General features: G+C 41.6%; 1 protein-coding gene across 5 annotated transcripts in view; it reads right to left on the bottom strand.

The window, feature by feature from the left end:
• The window catches only part of RIPOR2 (RHO family interacting cell polarization regulator 2), a 212917-nt gene that overhangs the window by 100193 nt on the left and 92319 nt on the right, over positions 1-20405 (bottom strand). Inside the window, exon 1 of one of the 5 annotated variants that reach the window (XM_061398709.1) lies at positions 9792-10559. The exons of 3 other annotated variants lie outside the window; for them this stretch is intronic. In XM_061398709.1, coding sequence (XP_061254693.1) covers positions 9792-9852 — 61 coding nt within the window. In that variant the 5' untranslated portion in view covers positions 9853-10559. Of the gene's footprint in view, positions 1-9791; positions 10560-20405 lie in introns of those variants that run through there. One more of the 5 variants, XM_061398703.1, reaches the window with a different exon arrangement.

The raw sequence follows: 20405 nt of genomic DNA, 5'->3' as shown, positions 1-20405 counted from the left end.
AACAGATGACTATGCTTTTCTCCAGGAGGTTTTACCATTGAAAAATATCTTTAAACAGCAATGGAAGTAAAAACAAAGCAAAACACCACTAGAGGAAATGTTGTAGAGGCTTTGTTTAGAATCTTAATTACCATCCTAAAATGCTCTTAACATATACATAATGCAAGTTTCAATATAGAAAGCCCAGCCTTTATCAAGTTACTTTTTTAAAAGTACTCTGTAAAGTGGTGATGGGGAGGCAGTAACTGGGGTATGTTTACTGCAGGTAAATATTTACCCTGGAGAAAGAGCCTGTGTATCGTAAAGATAATGTTGAAGATATGATTCTTCACCTCCTGCATTCCTGACTGAGGCAAAGAGGACTCTCCACAAGAAAACTGCCATAGCTTATTTTAAAACTCTAAGAATTTTTAAAGGGAGACCAGATTGGTTAGTCCCCCCTACCAAAAAACAAAAAAAGAAAAAAAGGTAGGAAATCATGTATTTATTCTGTGTAATGGGGTTATTCTAAGCCCTGCCTTGGTCACATGGTGGAGGTGAGATAGCAAGCAGTCAGGCTTGTTAATTCATGAGCCAGACACACCTTTCTATGGAGACTGACATGAGCAGTCTCCATAGCTCTGCTCTCGTCAGCTAGGGTCTTTGTTGATCACAGGCCAAGAGTAGAAGAGGGAGATTGTATAGACTTGGGAGACTGGGACAGCTGAGAAAATCACAATGAAAAACCAACTGACATTAAGTTAGTAATGTAGCTAACCAGTAAGCCCTTACTGGTTTCCCATGATCTCAGACATTATCTCCATTAATATTAAGCGATTTGGGGGGAAGGTGACCACCATCCCCCATCATCATCATCACTATAATTATCATCATCTCCAAGTGGAAGAAGGGAAGTGAAACCTCTGAGGGGTTAGGTAACTTGCCTAAAGTCAAACTGCTATTAAGTTGACTTAGGTCTTTTGAGTACAGATATTTGGTTCTTTCAGCCCTGCTACCTTCCCTCAGTTTGGAAATCTGAATGGTTAAAAAAAAAAAAAATCAAAGATTTACAAACATGGGTGGCTCTAGAATCTTTGTGTGTGAAGTACTCAGTATAGCCCTGTGGCCAGAAAAAGGGTCTGTCCTTCTGTGGAAACTGTGCAGAGTAAGCATATGGGTTTTTACTCAGATTGTAGAGTGCAGATTATTCAAAATAGCAGTGTTTTCTGAAAAAGCTTTTTATCCTGCTTTATATTAAGACTCTAAATTATCATTTATTTTTTAGACTTTAGAGATGCTAATGGAGATTAATAGGGTGCTGGTAAATGTCTCTTCTTGATAACCTTTGGCATGTAAACCAGAAGTTGAAGGGAAAGAAGTTGTTTTTCCTATTTCAGTCCATATAATTTATCTCAAAGTGGTGAAAGGTGCCTTCTACAAATTGTATCTGCGTATTTGATTCTTTGACACACTTTTCTTCAAACGCCATTCTATCAGTTCATTGGGCTGTTATAAATAGCAAAGAAAATCCCACCATAGAACATGCTTTCATATTTACTCCCTCTCAGAGTTTCCCGAATGCTAATTTAGAGAGAAAAAAAGTTATCTTCAACTGCTCAGCCAGCTGACTCAATCTGTGATCTGAAAGTCAAATTATTTTCTTCCTATTTCTCAGCTCAGTATTTCTTACACTGAATGGACAGTTTAGAATGACGTCAAGAGTCAGAAGAGACCAGCTGGTGTTCTCCCGTTGCTGTTTGAGTTGTATAGTACAAATATTTAAACTTTTAACCAATGATCCAAAGACTAAGAAGGAAAGATCTGCAGTGAAAAGAAGGCACCGCAACTTCGTCACTTTCCAGAAAGCAGCAACTTGTTCTTTCTTCTCTTTATTTTATTTAGAAATAATTATTTCACAGGGTTAAGCCTCCTAATACAGCAGAAGATCTTTTCTCTGTTTACCAGGTTATCTATTAATGACAATCTTTACAAAGCTTGACCCAGTGTTTTCTCTCTCCCTCAGCTGGAACTGGTTCAAAATTGGGAAAGGATTATGTCAAGGCTGTATATTGTCACCCTGTTTATTTAACTTATATGCAGAGTACATCATGTGAAATTCAGGGCTGGATGAATCACAAACTGGAATCAAGATTGCTGGGAGAAATATCAACAACCTCAGATAGTCAGATGACACCACCCTTATGGCAGAAAGTGAAGAGGAAATAAAAAGCCTCTTGATGACAGTGGAAGAGGAAAGTCAAAAAGCTGGCTTAAACTTAACATTCAGAAACTAAGATCATGGCATCCAGTCCCATTCACTTCATGGAAAATAGATGGGGAAATAATGGAAACTGTGACAGGCTTTATTTTCTTGGGCTCCAAAATCACTGCAAATGGTGACTGCAGCCACAAACTTAAAAGACTCTCGCTCTTGGGAAGAATAGCTATGAAAACCTATAGAGCATATTACTTTGCTGACAAGGTCCATATAGTCAAAGTTAGATGGCTGAATGGCATCACTGACTCAATGGACACGAGTTTGAGCAAGCTCTGGGAGATGGTAAAGGACAGGGAAGCTTGGCATGCTGCAGTCCATGGGGTCACAAAGAGTTGGACACAACTGAATGACTAAACAACAACAAATGGTTTTTCTAGTGATCCTGAACAGATGTGAGTTCATAAAGAAGGCTGAGTGCCAAAGAATTAATGCTTTTTAACTGTGGTGCTGGAGAGGACTCTTGAGAGTCCCTTAGACAATAAGGAGATCAAACCAGTCAATCCTAAAAGAAATCAATCCTGAATATTCATTGGAAGGACCGATGCTGAAGCTCCAATATTTTGGCTACCTGATGAGATGAGCCGACCCATTGGAAAAGACCGTGAAGCTGGGAAAGATTGAAGGCATGAGGAGAAGAGGGTGACAGAGGATGAGATAGTTGGATGGCATCAGCGACTCAATGGACATGAGTTTGAGCAAGCTCTGGGAGTTAGTGATGGACAGGGAAGCCTGGTGTACTGCAATTCATGGGGTTGCAAAAGGTCAGATACAACTTAGCAAATGAACAACAGTTGGGAAAATAGACAAGTCACCCTGCCCAAAGTTCACATTTTCCTTACTTTCACAGTTTAACACCTAAAACTTTTACTTTGTATCCATAACTGATCTTAAACATCTTCTGCTTGAAGCCTCTGTTTAGCAGGATAAGGTATGAAAAGTGTAAGCTATGAAAAGTGCACATGTGAAAGAATGATGATAGTATAAATTATCATGAATTTGCCTTCTGGAGTGAAACTGGCCATTATACCTACTTTGTGATCGTTATCTCAGCCTATATGTCAAAATATTTCTCTTAAAAATATCTAAAAGTAATCAAGTAAATTGTTCTGTTTTTCTTGAAGGGAAATTCTTGCTAAGTGATGAGATAGGCTTTGTCTACACAGCACAAAGTGAAGTGGTTTTTCAGCTTATGACCTGGTTTGTCTATCAACAGGGATCGAACACTTAAGATACTTGTCAAATCCCTTCACTATGGATCGTACACATGCTATAGAATCATGCCCCTTCTAGTCAGTCAGGCACATCCACATTTCAGCTTCCCATAAACCAGCCTCCAACTCCAATTCAGCCTGGAACATTGTGTCAAAGAAGTACATGCATGTTCAATACCCTACCAGCTCCGGCAGTGGGATATTTTCATTTTCTTCTTCCTGTTTTTGCTTGCCAGGACCAGTCACTATTATTTTTCCTTCTTCCCTGTCCTTCAGGTACTTGAAATAATTTCAACTTGATTCAACTAATACCTTTTCCATCTTTAAAACCTCTTCTAAAACCAACTGAATTGCAAACATTTTCATTCAATGTCACCACTGTTTGGTAAACAATTCATAGACAAAACTTAGCCATCTAAAAATAAAGAGAAGTGGAATAAGCCGATATTTGCTAAGCACAGGAAAACACGCGAGGCATAGGTAACTGGATATATCACATCTCTATAAAAAAATATGTTGACTTCAGGAGTGAAGTAATTCTTATCAAGGAGCAAGGGCAATTCTCTCAATTTATTTAACTGTTTTGGTCATAACAACTACACATTTCTTTTTTCTTTTTTTAACTTTTTACCCCCACACAAACAGTGGGTATGCATATATTTGTATTTTGACCCAAATCCTATAGAAGATCTACTCAAGGCTATCTCATACCGTTCCTGAAAAGACTTTACTGGCTGCTCATAAAATTATTAAATGAGCATTTAAATACTTTATTTGTGCTCCTGGGCCCCTTTTTGGCTTTGGCCTGATCTAAGTAGGTCACCCAGAGGTCACTAGGGGCCATAAATCCAGGAGTGGACTGGTGGCTAAGACAGCCTGCATAGCTTTAGTGCAATGTGCTATTTTAGTTCGTGCCCCTGAAATGACACCATCTCTTTGGCACCAGCCAAAGCAAGCTTCCTAGACATCTCTGGGAAGGGAATGTTTTGTAGTAATCCAAGGCATAGGTCACACAGGCATGAATTATTGTGGGGAGGTCTGTGTCTGCTCCGGCCTCTGTGACAAATAAAGTAGGGAAAACGACTTCCAACTGAAGCATTTCTTCAGGAGTCCAAGAATGGAAATTGATCCAAGCGGTCTAGCAAACTGCAAAAGCTAAGAGTGATCAACTTTTTTCAACCCAGGAAACTACGGTAGCCTCTTCCTGCTCCTTCTCCAATCCCTTACTTGGGTTTCATTTGAGAACCCCAGATATGAGTATTTTTGAAAAAGGACTAACATAGCCAAATTACAATTATTATATTTATAACTATGAAATGTGGCATAATCAAACCAAACTAACTGTTTAGCCAAGGCACATACATTTTATGTTCTTTCTCAACACTTTTCCCATAAAGGGTTTGACTAAACCAGCCTGAACTTTCAGAATCTATTGGTTTTGTACATAAACTTATTTAATCTCTTCTTCCTTCTTCTTTCCTTCTTCCTTTTCTTCTTTCAGTTTTGGAAAGGGAAAATGTAATTCAGTAAACAATATCAAAACATGCCAGATCACAACAGGTAGCATAACTGTTAACCTATTTAGAAAAAAAAAATCTACTTTGGTTTCATAAGCAGTTAACAAAGAAAGACAAAGTGGGTATCTATTCTACTTACAATTCTCTTTTTGACAAACTTTTTGCAATTTTCTTGCTATGAGCTGAAGTTACTTTTGAAAGGGGGGAAAAAAATGCTGGCTTAATTGGCTTGGGGAAAGAAGAGAGCTTTGGTTCAAAACAGTGTAGCATTTTTTCCCCAAGCATCTCTTGATCTCTTTAAGATTGACAAGCAGCTATTGGTCGAGTAGACTCCCTTCTGCCAGTTTATCTCCATCTGGGAGCATTCTCCTTTGGGGGAGTTTGAAACAACCTCCCTAGATACTGTAATCCTATGCTGTGCTTCACTGTACCAGAACATTTGAAGGTCTGGCAAACACATTGCAGGTTCCAGTGGTCTTTCCAGAAGCAAGATCCTAACAGGCATGTAAGTGTCCAGGAAATATATAAGCCTGAGAAATACTTTGCACAGATGACTGTGAACTGGTGGTGGTTTTATTATTCTTATCACTGCACTTGACAACAGCATGGTGAAAACAAAGGCAGGGAAAGCTTGTGGTTCTAAGGAAAGAAGAACTGCAACTTTGACTCGTGCCAAGGAGTAATTTTGGCTGCTGAGCTACTGGTAGACCACCACCTGAGGAACGGTTTCTTCCCACACACGAATCTTATTCTGTTCTTGAAAGCTGGCCAAGGGCCTCCACTGTGCACAACACTTTTTTTTTCTATTATTATTATCACCATCATAATTGTTACAGTTATCATTACTATTATTATCCATCCAGTTCTTTCTACTAACATACACCAGACTGCCTGTCAAGAAGGCACAGTGACAAAACAGATGAAAGCCCTTTAATTTGATATGTTTGAAACAATAATGCGAAAGGAGCTCTCTAATTCCAATTATTGGTTTTTCAATAGCGTGGTAATCAGATCAATCATTCTCCTGGCAAAGAATACAGTCTACCTGATAGGAACCATTTTCTAAATAGCATGATGATGTTTGGAAAGTCAACCTGTGTGTGAGTGTGTGTGTGTGTGTGAGAGAGAGAGAGAGAGAGAGAAAGAGAGAAAGAGGGAAGGAGAGAAACAAATACTGAGGTTTCTAGTGGGTAGGTGGGTGACTGCTTCTCTCTCTCTCACTAACCATATGTAACTCTCTCCTAGAAAAAGAGCAAAGTTACACACTAATGCTTCTTAATTACATGAACTTTAACATTTTCTTTAACCACAGAAAACAAAAGCTGAAGCAAACAGGATCTCAGAAAAGCAGTTAAAAACATATTGTGAGCAAAACTCATGTTTTTTCTTCCCAGATCTTTCTGTGGTCCATAAATCTAAATGAATTATATATACTTTCAACCAATGGGCCCAAATCCTAAATTTGTGTTTCTTTAGGGGGAAAGGGTCCTTTAAAAGTGTATCCATTACCAGGAAATACAGTTGCCTTAGTAACAAGCTCCTAGGCCTCTTCCTTCCTTTATGTTAGAGGAAACTGATTTGACCCAAAGCTTTCTGCTTTCTTAGGCATGTTCAAGTGAGCCAAAAGCATGGAGGAAACCTCCAAGCAGCTTGAATTCCTCTAGGTAGATGCCACTGTGGAGAAAAGATGATGTAATAGAATGCTGGAGCTTTTCAAATGAGATCTGAGAGAATATGTAATCAACTCTCTTACTGTAGGTGAAAAATGAGGCTCAACAAGGTTATGTGACTTGCCTAAGCTCCTACATCTGCAAAACAGCAGGGGCAGGACTACAGTCCAGACTCCTAACCACTTGTCCATTGGTGCTTCCACCCTATCATACCTCTGAAAAGTGGTTTATAAACCAATTTTTCTGTGATAAGTCCTATTTTGAATATACTTGGAAAAGGGAATGGCAACCCACTCCAGTATTCTTGCCTGGGGAATTCCATGCACAGAGGAACCTGAAGGGCTAATCAGACACTAGGTTCACCAGATATGGAAAAAAACTCTGTATAGAATTCCTTTTATACATCACTTTCTGACCTATTCTAGGAACCCATTTTTGTGAATTCAGAGTAGGAATTAGTGTTAATTGAGTGCTTAGCACCTTCCTAAATATTAATAATATTTAATCCATATACTACCCTAGGAAGTTTGTAGTCCATTTTACAGTGAGTAAACTGAGACACAGGGAGGTGGAGTAACCAGCTTAAAATCACAGAGTAAATTAAGTTGCAGAGCTCAGGCAGTGTAGGTCTGGAGACGAAGCTCTTGACTAATATCCTGCAGGGAGCTTACTTAAAATGAAGGAACTACCCAGACAAGCTTTCAATAAATAGGCAAACATGATCCATGACTCCAAAAGCTGGATAAAAATACGCTAGATACAGGAATTGTAAGGATTCTGTCTCTAATCTGCAGAGATTAAGTTAAATGAGAAAATCAGTCTGGAAAAGTATATCACCTGTGAAGCACCATGCAAATATTATGACTCTATTACGAAGATAATCTGTACAACTCAATAGGTATTATTGTTCCATCTCCCCACTGAGGAAACAGAGGTTTAGTTTAGCAATTACGTTGTTTAAATCACATAGGTAATAAGAAGCAAAATGAGAATTTGAATTGGAATCTTGTCTGACTCCCAACTTCACTCTTTACTGTGCCTGTTGAGGTTGAAATCACCACCTTGATAATCATGACTGCTCAGGAGAAAGATCTTACAGGTTCCTCAATTCCTGCTTTGTTGAGGTCTTAATTTTCAGAGTGCTCACATGCTCAGTTGTGTCTGACTCTTTATGACTCCATGGACTATAGCCTGCCAGGTTCCTCTGTTCATGGAATTTTTCAGGCAAGAATACTGGAATTGGTTGCCATTTCCTACTCCAGAGGCTCTTCCCAACTCAGGGATCGAACGTGTGTCTCTTGCCTCTCCTATATTGGTAGGCAGATTCTTTACCACTGTGCCCCCTGGGAAGCCCTTCAAAGAGGGGCCACTTAATCTATCAGTTCAGATCAGTCACTCAGTCATGTCCGACTCTTTGCGACCCCATGGACTGCAGCATGCCAGGCTTCCCTGTCCATCACGAATTCCCGGAGCTTTCTTCAGGAGTAAGCTCATATCCATTGAGTCAGTGATGACATCCAACCATCTCATCCTCTGTCGTCCGTTTCTCCTCCCGTTTTCAATCTTTCCCAGCATCAGGATCTTTTCAAATGAGTCAGTTCGTCGCATCAGGTGGCCATAGTAATTTACAGTGCGGTGGTTCCATCTGTCTATAGGTGGCGCTCTTTAGCACTGTAGTAGTAGTAGTGAAGTTGATCAGTCGTGTCCGACTCTTTGCTACCCCATGAACTATAGCCTACCAGGCTCATCCGTCCATGGGATTTTCCAGGCAAGAATACTGGAGTGGGTTGCCATTGCCGTCTCCAGGGAATCTTCCCGATCCAGGGATCAAACCTGGATCTCCCGCATTGTAGGCAGACGCTTTACCGTCTCCCTTTGAGGCAAAGGAGAAATTGTGGCCTGGTGTTTTGAAGGTTGGGTAGATAACTACCAAATTGTCCCATTTAGGCTTATCTTCCTAGTTGTAAACATGTTCTAATTCCTGAAGGGGGTAAATATCTAAGTACGTGTACACAGAAAAAACATACGTAAGTGAAAGTGAAAGCTGAGGAATGGAGCCTAAGAGCAAGCTTCAAATCAGAGTGGCTCTATCTGTCATCCAAGTAAAGCAACAGTCCAGGAATGTGGCAAACAGCAAGGAAGTTCGGGGAGACATTCTTTAAGCTGTTTTAAATCGTGATTTAAAAAAAAATATGGTTTTAAATATTTCTGAGGCTGCAACAAAGTAATGTAAAGACAGACATCAATAATGGTTGCATCCTAGATGATTAGATTACTGTGCTATACTCTTTCATTTATCGTCAATAAACTTCAATTACTTGGGTAACTGCAAAAAATTTTACCAGAGCTCCTTTAAAAAATTACTTGATAGGGTAATACCAGATATGATTCTTGTGAATAAAAATGAATTTATGAGGTCCCTGAATCCAGATAACCATTAATATGACAGTTCCAAATTCTTGAAAAGCTCTTGCCTGCAGCCCAATCTTATAAGCAGCATTTGAACAAGGAATTTGTAGATTACAAGGTTAGCCATTTCAATTTGCAAACTTTAATGTCAAATTCCACCACATAGGGTCTACCTAGGGAAACCCAGGCAGTGCAGTGGGTCTCAGAAGCTAGTAAGGCTGCCACCTCCCAGCCTAGAAGGAGAGGAAAAGGGAGAGGCAATCGAGAGATCTGGGGTGCCAGGGTGCCAGGAAGAGCGAGAGAGGGAAAGATCCAAGGGTAGAGAGAGAACAGAGGGAGCCGCGGGTGGTGCAGAGCTAAGCAGCATGGCACCGTGGAGAACATTCCCTGGTCCATTAGTCCAACCACTCCTGCTGTGTGCTGAGCAGGGAGACAGACTTCCTTCTCTTAAGGTGTTAGACAAGAGAGCATAGTAGAGGGACAAAGGGATATCAGCATTATTTTCTACCCTAAACTGAACCTTTCGTCAGTTTAAAAAAAAAAAAGCATTTGGGAGACCCATTAAATTCCTTTGTCCCCAGTTTTGCACTGCACTCCTGGGGTGTCATCCCATCCGGGATGCTGTCAGAGTCCTCCAGTTCCTTACCCAAGTCTGTTCAAAGTTTCCAACAGTGTCAGAGCTAAGCAAAGTCGATCAGAAAGGCTCCTGCCAGAAAGACATGTTTACCTTCACCAAAAACATCATCCTCTTCATCCATCAGCAGCTCCTCGGGGTCCAGGTACTGCATCTTGGAGATGGCAGTCAGCGTTGCAGCCGGAACGTAGCCCCTGCAGCCTCACTGGCCCCAGAGGCGTTTTCCCTTCCCCGGGTTGCCTAAGCGCCCCAAGAGGGCAGCTTCCGCCTCTGCCCTTGAGAAAGCAGCTTCATTCATATGAATAGGCTTCGAGAACCTTTTGAAGAGTGCATTCCAGGTGGGGTGATTTTCACCACTGACAAGAAAGAATTTGCTCTCTCTCTCTTTTTTTTTTTTTTTGGAAGGGGGCTGCAGATCCGGTTGAAGCTGAACACAGATAACACTTCAAGTCCGAGGGCAATGAATTCTATTTTCTAGCAACAACTTTCATATTTTCTTAAAGAGGAAGGTAGGCGTTTAAGTTTCCGACTTGTGAATTTGAACACAATGAGTAGTGTTGAAAGAGAGGGGGTTCACATTTCTCCTCTCTCAGTTTTGCTTCAGTGACAATTTATCTGGAAGGACAGCAAGCCTCTCTGTTAGACCCAGGCAGGCGTTTGGAGGGACAGAGCTTTTCTTTTACTCAGTAATAGTCGCATTTTTCTTTTTTTGTAACAAACCCTTTGCATTTGAAGATTAGAAACTTTCCAAAACTTACACCAAATTTAATGCACATGTAGACTCTTACTGAGTCAGTTCATCTTTGGTAAATCGTTTGGATCAAAAAACTTCCATTTAATAATACTGACTCAGTCTGATACTTCAGACTTACCACTAAAGCAGAAAGTAGAAAATGTAACTCAGAAGGCAGTTCCTCCCAGAATGAGGAGTAACCACTGAGCTGTCACGTGAGTACCAGTGGTTGGCATCACCATATGGAAACACCCAAAGTGTGCTAAATTCTATACTGCTGTTCAAACACAAATCTGAGCGAACTGCAACTTCACTAGGTGTTTCTCAGCCCTCTCCCCTCAGGTGTCAGAAGCTCGGAAAATGCAAATAGAGACGATGGTGGGCAGTTATTGGCCCAAGGTGTTTACTTCTAGCAATTCTGTTTACTGAGTAGGGTTTTAAAAATATGTACACATATATTAACAGACTTTGTTTTCTAGAGCAGTTTTAGGTTCATAGCAAAATTGAGAGGAAGTAATAGCAATTTCCCGTAATCCCCTGCTTCCCCCTATATATAGCTCCCCACCCCCATTATCAAACCTCACCCCACCTCCACCACTCCCCATCTCCCCCTCCCTCCCAGAGTGGTATGTTTGTTACAACTGTTGAACCTACACTGATACATCATTATCATCCAGAGTCCAAGCTTTACAAGAGCCCAAGGTTCATTCTTTGGAGAAGGCACTGGCACCCCACTCCAGTACCCTTGCCTGGAAAATCCCATGGATGGAGCAACCTGGTAGGCTGCAGTCCATGGGGTCACAAAGAGTCGGACACGACTGAGCGACTTCACTTTCACTTTTCACTTTCATGCTTTGGAGAAGGAAATGGCAACCCACTCCAGTGTTCTTGCCTGGAGAATCCCAGGGACGGAGGAGCCTGGTGGGCTGCCACTGTCTATGGGGTCGCACAGAGTTGGACATGACTGAAGTGACTTAGCAGCAGCAGCAGGGTTCATTCTTGATGTTGTATATACACTATGCGGAGAAGGCAATGGCAACCCACTCCAGTACTCTTGCCTGGAAAATCCCATGGATGGAGGAGCCTGGTAGGCCGCAGTCCATGGGATCTCACAGAATTGGACACAACTGAAGTGACTTAGCAGCGGTAGCAGCAGCATATACACTATGGGCTTGGACAAATAGATAATGATATGTATCCACCATTATAGTCTCATACAAAGTAGTTTTTCTGCCCTAAAAATCCTCTTGCTTTGCCTATTTCTCCCTCCCTACCACAACCCCTGGCAACCTTTTTACTGGCTCCATAGTTCTGCCTGTTCCAGAATGTCATAGCTGGAATCATACAAAATGCAGACTTTTCACATTGGCTTCTTTCATTTAGTTGTTGTTGTTCAGTCGCTAAGTCGTGTCTGACTCTTTGTGACCCCATGAACTGCAGCACAACAGGCTTCCCTGTCCTATGCTATATCCCTGAGTTTGCTCAAACTCATGTCCACTGAGTTGCTGATGCCATCCAATCATCTCATTTTCTGACCCCATCTTCTCATCTTGCTCTCAATCTTTCCCAGCATCAGGGTCTTTTCCAATGCGTCTGCTCTTCACATCAGGTGACCAAAGTATTGGAGCTCAGCATCAGTCCTTCCGATGAATATTCAGGGTTGATTTCCTTTAGGATTGACTGGTTTGATCTCCTTGCTGTCTAAGGGACTCTCAAGAGTCTTCTCTAGCACCACAATATGAAAGCATCAATTCTTTGGTGCTCAGCCTTCTTTATGGTCCAACTCTCACATCTGTACAGGATTACTGAAAAAACCATAGCTTTGACTATATGGACCTTTGTTGGCAAAGTGATGTCTCTGCTTTTTAATACACTGTCTATGTTTGTCATAGTAGTATGCATTTAAGTTTCCTCCTTGTCTTTTCATGGCTTGATAGCTCGTTTCTTCTTGAAAGTGAAAGTCACTCAGTCTTGTCCAACTCTTTTCAACCCCATGGACTATACAGTCCATGGAATTCTCCAGGCCAGAATACTGGAGTAGGTAGCTGTTCCCTTCTCCAAGGGATTTTCCTAACCCAGAGATCGAACCCAGGTCTCCAGCATTACAGGTGGATTCTTTATCAGTTGAGCCACCAGGGAAGCCCAAGAATACTAGAGTGGGTAGCCTATCCCTTCTCCAGTGGATCTTCTTGACCCAGGAGTTGAACTGGAGTCTTCTGCATTGCAGGCAGATTCTTTACCAGCTGAGCTACCAGGGAATCCCTCCTTTCTTAAGACTGAATAATATTCCACTGTTGATATAACACAGCTTATTTATCTATTCACCTACAGAAGGATACCTTGGTTGCTTCCAATTTTAGGCAATTATGAACAAAGCTGATATAAATATCTATGTGCAGGTTTTTGTGTGGACATAAATTTTCAACTCCTTTGAGTGCTTAAAAAGGAGTGGGATTACTTATTGTGTGGTAAAAGTGGCTTCCCGGGTGGCGCTAGTAGTAAAGAACCCGCCTGCCTATGCAGGAGACATGAGACGCGAGTTTGATACTTAGGTCAGGAAGATCCCTTGGAGAAGGAAATGGCAAGCCACTCCAGTACTCTTGCCTGGAGAATCCCATGGACTGAGGAGCCTGGCAGGCTCCGTAGGGGTGCAAAGAGTCAGACACAACTTAGCATAGCATAGCACTATGGTAAAAGTATGTTAAGTTTTGTATGAAACTGCCAAATTGTCTTCCAAAGTAGCTGTACCATTTTGGATCCCCATCACTAAAGAGTTGCTAAAGACAGTTCCCATTGCTCCATATCCTTTGAGCACCAGCAGTGGGCTTCCCCCTGTGCTGGCTGCCATAGGGTTTTCAAAGAGAACATGTAGCTTGGGGCCTGTAGGAACCTCTAACTGAGTTCAACCAGGGCTGGGACCATCCTTGGGGTGAGTTTGGAAATAGTGAGTGCTTGGGGATGCACAACGACTAGGGGTATGGCTGATATTTAATGTCTTGTAACCTTTCTGCAATGCATGGGATAGTGGCTTGAGAGGAAGGCCTGTCCAGCTCTAAAATGCCAACAGTGCCCCTCCCACCTTGAGAAACACCCTGAGAGGCAGATAGCTGGAGCTGAAGTCTTTCTCTAGATCACCTCTTCTCCCTTTCTTTCTAAATTTTTCACCACATCCCCCACCCTAATTCCCATTCAAATGACTTTTCTGGTCAAGGATTATGATTAATTACCTAAATTATATTAATGGGCTTGAACTGGAAGATGAAGTCACTATGGAATACAGTATGGAGGTGCCTCAAAAAATTAAAAAATGGAATTACCATATGATTCAGCAAGCCCAATCCTGGGCATACACTGTGCCGCGCCCCCCCCCCCCCGCCCCCCCACCCTGGCCCGCCACCATTCCCCCCACTGCTGCCCCCTCCCCACCAAATTTGAAAGCAAGATCGTGAATTGATGCTTGTATTGCCATGTTCATTGCAGCACTATTCACAATAGCCAAGATATGAAAGTAATCTAACTGTCCATTCATGGATGAATGGATTATGAAAATGTGGCATATACATACAATGGAATATTATTCAGCCTTAAAAAAGAAGGAAATCCTGTTATAGGCTATAAAATGGATGAACCTTGAGGACATTTTGCTAAATGAAATAAGCCAGTCACAAAAATACCAGTACTGTATGGTTCCCCTTATTGAATGCACCTAAGGGGGTCAAATTCATAGAACAGCAAGCAAAATGGTAATTGCCAGGGGCTGGGGGGAGAGGAAAATGGGAAGTTGTTCAATGGATATAGTTTCAGTCATGCAAGATGAAAAAGTTCTACAGATCTGTTGCACAACGGTGTGCATATTGTGGACTTAAAATGTGGACTTAAAAGCTGTTAAGAGGGTAAATTTATGTTATGTGTGTGTTTTTTTTTTTAACTATATCCAAAAAAATGGTCCCAAAATGTAGGAAATCTGCATGTAAACCAGAGCTCCATTTATTGTGGCTGGGATGAGAGGACAGGTTTCAGTTTTGATGGTCACTACATTTCTCACCCATTGTCCTATGTCCTTTAATCTGCACAACCTCACAAGGTGGATGCTATTTTCTCGTTTTACAGATGAAGCAATGTGCTTCATCTGTAAGCTTAGGAAAGCTTAAATAACTTTCCTAAGAGTACATAGCTAAGTGAGTGGCAGACTGGACTAACTCTAAAGCTCATTCCATTGCTTCTCGTCTAAACAGCTTTATGGAGTGACTGACAATGATCTGGGTCACCAAGGCATCCGTGTGGCTCTTGGGGATCTGCATCACCTCCATTTTCTCCCACCTCAGAACCACCAGGTTACCATAGCAACCCTGGGGTCCACAGCCATTCTACTTCAGCAAGTTGAGCATAATCTCTTTTAGCCTATCTCCTCATCTTCAGATGGAGAAAATAATATCTCCTTGTTATGCGTTTAACTGTGTCCTCACCTCCCACCCACAACCAAAATCCATATGTTGAAGTTCTTAACCCCAGTACCTCAGAATGTGACTTTATTTGAAAATAGGATAATTGCAGATGTAACTGGTGAAGATGAGGTAATACTTGAATTGGATGTCCCCACCAAATCCACCTGTTCTTATAAAAAGAGGGGATTTGGACACAGACAGGCACACAGACAGAACACCATGTGAAGATGGAGGTAGAGATCTAGACGTCAAGGAATGCCAAAGACTGCCAGCCAACCACCAGAAGCTATGGAACAGGCTCTCCCTGCCTCCCTCAGAAGGAACCAACCCTGGTGAAACCTTGATCTCAGACTTCTAGCCTCCAAAACTATGAAACAATAAATTTCGGTTATGTAAGCCACCCACCTTGGGGTGCTTTGTCATGGCAGCCCTAGCAAGCTAACACACTTCCTCATTTGGCTTGTTTTGAGGATTACAAAGGCTAATTCATGTAAAGGAACTGACATAGCACATGGCACACCACACATGCCCAGTTGTAATCTCTCACAGGGCGGCTTAGGGCCATTCCTCTGGCTGAGGCCTCACTGGGGATGGAAAGTGAGTAGCCACCATGTTCGCTACAAAATCTCAATAGCCTTTTGGACAGTCTCCTCAATCTTTTCTTCTCCAGTCCAGACATTTGAAAAAGACAGATAACAATCTCAAAGAACAGGCCACAGATGCCACTGAGAATGCCTTCAGAGCACTGTATTAGAAAACATGCTCCTTGTTCCCAAAGTTCATGCTCACCTTAGAGAGAGAAGGTGTATATGCATGATGTGTTGGGTATGGAGGAAAATGAATGAATGGCCTACAGATGCGTGCAGCCATATGTATCCATTTCAAAAACATCATGTTGACCAAGAAAGCCTCATAAAAATATAAATATGAATCTACTTATATAAATGACAAAAATGGCAAAATAAAAAATATATATAATAGCTAAACTGACAAAAACATATTAACAGGAGAAGAGGCATACAGATTTTATTAATATTTGTATAATGCCTGGGGAATTCATAAGAAAAATCTTAAAATCCCATAGAAGTGGTTAGACTTGGGGGCTGTATACTATTTTAACAAAGAGTGATAAGTTGTGGAGAAGCAACTAGAAAAAGGAAGACCAGACAAAGGAAGGTAAGAAGGCTGGAGCTCCTAGTGGAGGTGAACTGTGAGAAAGAGACTAGGAAATGTATGATAGATATGTGTGTGTGCATGCTTAGTTGCTCAGTTGTGTCCAACTCTTTACAACCCTTTGGACTATAGCCCACCAGGCTCCTCTGTCTGTAGGATTTCTCAGGCAAGAACACTAGAGTGGGTTGCTATTTCCTCCTCCAGGGGATCTTTCCTATCCAGAGATTGAACTGGCGTCTCCTGTGTCTCCTGCATTGCAGGCAGATTCTTTACCCATGGATTGCTTAATAAGATATGCTATGCAGGCTCATCTCATCTCTGGTGATAAAAGTGACCTTCAGTTAATGAAGAGTCATTTTCCTTTTCTTGCTATCCAAGAGGGGAACACCTTTACAAAGGGAAATTTATGCCATGTTTTTAGGCAGAATGGGAGAAAGCTCTGCTTTCTGTGTCTGCTATTTCTGAATTGCCTTCAGCTAAAAATACTTTTCTTAGGGTTTCCCAGGTGGTGTTGGGGCTTCCTTGGTGGCTCAGATGGTAGAGAATCGGCCTACAATGCAGGAAACCTGTGTTTGATCTCTGAGTTGGGAAGATCCCCTGAAGGATGGCATGGCAACCCACTCCAGTATTCTTGCCTGGAGAATTCCATGGACAGAGGAGCCTGGCAGGCTACAGTCCATAGAGTCACAAAGAGTTGGACATGACTGAAGCAACCTAACTCACACATATGCAGAAATAATCCTCATGCTAATGGGGCATATTTTGGAGCAATATATTCTGATCCCCTTCAAATCCATCCTGGAAAAAAGGACTGAGGCTTGGGAAACTCGGTGTTCAGGGCTGGTCAGTTTACTGAGGTGTAGGTTATAGAGAGTGGCTTTGACTAAACAGTGAGAGGTGAGTCTGGAACAACAACCAAAGGAACTTGCATTTCAGTGACTGAGGCAAACAGCTCTGATAATTGGATTTGAGGAAGAGAACGAAAGTGAGGATGAAGCTTACTTTCATAGTGTGAATCCTGTGAGCCAACTATTTTAATCAAGTCTGATTTGTGACAGTCTGGGATTCCCTGGTGGCTCAGACGGTAAAGCGTCTGCCCGCAATGCGAGAGACCTGGGTTCAATTCCCGGGTTGGGAAGATCCCCTGGAGAAGGAAATGGCAACCCATTCCAGTATTCTGGCCTAGAAAATCCCATGGATGGAGGAGCCTGGTGGGCTATAGTCCATGGGGTCGCAAAGAGTCAGACACGACTGAGAAACTTCAATCGTGGGCTAAGTTTAACAACAGAACTTGGAATATGGCAAAGCTTTTGTACTCTGAGCAATTGGTATTTACAGAGAAGGCAATGGCACCCCACTCCAGTACTCTTGCCTGGAAAATCCTGTGGACAGGGGAGCCCGGTAGGCTGCAGTCCATGGGGTCGCTGAGAGTCGGACACTACTGAGAGACTTCCCTTTCATTTTTCGCTTTCATGCATTGGAGAAGGAAATGGCAACCCACTCCAGTGTTCTTGCCTGGAGAATCCCAGGGACAGAAGAGCCTAGTGGGCTGCCGTCTATGGGGTCGCACAGAGTCGGACACGACTGAAGTGACTTAGCAGCAGCAGCAGCAGTACCAGGTATGCAAATATCAAGGTCTTGTCCTTGCTTTGAGACACTCTACTTGCCCATTTCTGTGTTCATTCATTTACTCCTTCATTCATTAATTCATTCATCCATTTATCTATTTGAAAAATTGATAATGAACATCTACTATATTTTAGGCACAGTGGGAAACATTTAAGTAAATGCATAAATGATTATGTGTGTGTTGTGTTGAACATGTGAAAATCAACATGTTATAAGATATTATTTTGTAGAATAAGAATTTAAGTTATAATGATTGGCTATTTACTAAACATTTCTGCATGATTTGCTGTTTTAGAAAAAAATGACCTTTTGTGAAGTGCTTAAAGGAGGAAGTCACACTGATGGGAAAATGTCATCATCCAATGTAAGCTTTCATTTCAATACAGGATGAGCTTCACAATCTTCTCTCTGTACCCATTTCTGGAGAATTTCCCACTCCTCCAGAAAGTATTTCAAAATATTTAATTTTCAGGTACAAAAACTTCAGAGCAGGGAGGAATCTGAAATAATTAGGCATCTTAGAAACAGAAAGGAGAACAAAGTATGAGAGAGGAATTGAAACTGTGAGGAGAGTTTGGAATCAAGAAAGAAAAAGAAGGTGAAAAAACCCACAGAGCCAGAAATAATCTTATCTTTGGATAACTTTGACTGTAAAAATGCACATAAAATGTGCCTAACTGCAGGATGGCATGGATAAGGAGCTGGGACTAAAGAAACATGATTTTAACAATATTCCTATTTTCACGTTGCAAGAGAGTATATCCACCTTGTTGGGTGACATTCCCCCCAGAGGCTTCAAAGTCTTCCTGTTCACCTTTCCCAGTTTTAGGGGTATCTCTCAACTGTAGGAGCCACACTCAAGGTTGCTTACTACAGGTGCTGGGAAAGTCTAAAGGACAGGCTGAATGAAATTCTGGGTGATTTGCCTTCCCCAGCTCTGTTGTAGCCTTGAAAACCAAGAGCCTACAGTACAGTGAAAACCAGCAGACTGGCAGTCATTGGAGTGGTTAGGGAATGGGCTTCGAGCTTCTTTAAAGCCCCTTTCCTCAGAAAATTGTCATGATTTGACTTGTCTGTTGGGTCCCTGGAAGACCCCATTTACCAGACTGTCTTTATTGAATTTGACTCAGATTTGCCCAGAGTGAACAGCTTCTTTCCTGGGTCTGTTTGTTGAAAATCAGAGACAACTGGGGAATAATTAAGCAGCCCAGGGTGGTGGAAAGAACTGTGGGAAAACAGTAGGTGAACCAAAATCTTAAGAAAAAAAAAGCTAAGGAAAGAAATAGCTATAGGGGACTTGAAAAGCTCTGATGTATTCCTGGGAATCCAGAAGACCAAACATGTGTAAGGCTGAATACATGACCAGGCTGTGCACATGCTAAGAAAAGATCTTCAAAGGCCATAAACAGTCACCCCTGTCTTATCTTGAGGCTCTGAAGAAGCAGGAAGGAAATGTTAAGGCAAAGTTATAAGGTGAGAGTTTGAGAGTATGTCCCAGCTTACACACAAAGTGACCTGGCAAAAGCTAAGACTAAATTGGTTTCAAGCATTTAAAAAAAAAATCTCTGTCCAACATTAGCTGACTGCTAAGTAAGTAAGCAGAGATTTCAGTGTTATTCTTTCAAATAACAAAGAATACAGACTTTACAGAACTAGTTCAGAAAAGTCATTAAACAACAACAAAACCCTTAGGGGACTTCTCTGGTGGCTAAGACTCTGCTCTCCTAATGAAGAAAGCCCAGGTCCAAGCCCTGGTCAGGGGACTAGAACCACATACTGCAACTAAGACCTGGTGCAGCCAAATACATAGATTTTTTTTTTTTTAATCCTAGGGAAGGGGGAGAATCTGATTTCCAGAGTTCCCAAATAATATTAATTAAATTTTCCAGTTTTCAACACAAAATTGAGACATGCAAAGAAATAAGAAATTATGAGCCATCCACACAAAACAACATAAAACCTGTCAACAGAAACTGTCCCTGAAGAAGCTCAGTATTAGACTTACTAGGACAAAGACTTGAAATCATCTATTCAAAGTGCATTTAAAGAACTAAAGGAAATTAAACATGGGAAGAAAGTCTCACAATGGAAAATGTCAACAAGAAGATACAGATTATCTGAAGAAAACAAAAACATTAACTCAAAAAACATATATGTATCTGCATGTTCATTGCGGTGCTATTTATAATAGTCGAGATATGGGAACAACTTTAGTACCCATCAATGGACAAACGGATAAAGAACATGTGGTTTATATACACAATGGAATATTGCTGCTGCTGCTGCCAAGTTGCTTCAGTCGTGTCTGACCCTGTGCGACCCCAGAGACGGCAGCCCACCAGGCTCCCCCGTCCCTGGGATTCTCCAGGCAAGAACACTGGAGTCGGTTGCCATTTCCTTCTCCAATGCATGGAAGTGAAAAGTGAAAGTGAAGTCGTTCAGTCACGTCCGACTCTTCACGACCCCATGGACTGCAGCCTACCAGGCTCCTCCGTCCATGGGATTTTCCAGGCAAGAGTACTGGAGTGGGTTGCCATTGCCTTCTCCAAATAGAATACTACTCAGCCATAAAAAGAATGAAATCTTGTCATTTTCAAGAACATGAATGAGCCTAGAGGGTGTAGTATGTTAAGTGAAACAAGTCAAGCAGAGAAAGACAAATACTGTATGATTTCACTTAAATGAAATCTAAATTTCACTTCTATGGAATCTAAAAAGCAAAACAAA

Source organism: Bos javanicus, chromosome 23 (assembly GCF_032452875.1).
Source record: "Bos javanicus breed banteng chromosome 23, ARS-OSU_banteng_1.0, whole genome shotgun sequence".
NCBI lineage: Eukaryota > Metazoa > Chordata > Mammalia > Artiodactyla > Bovidae > Bos > Bos javanicus.
Note: the sequence above shows the minus strand (reverse complement) of the source record. Positions and strands in the feature narration are given on the sequence as shown.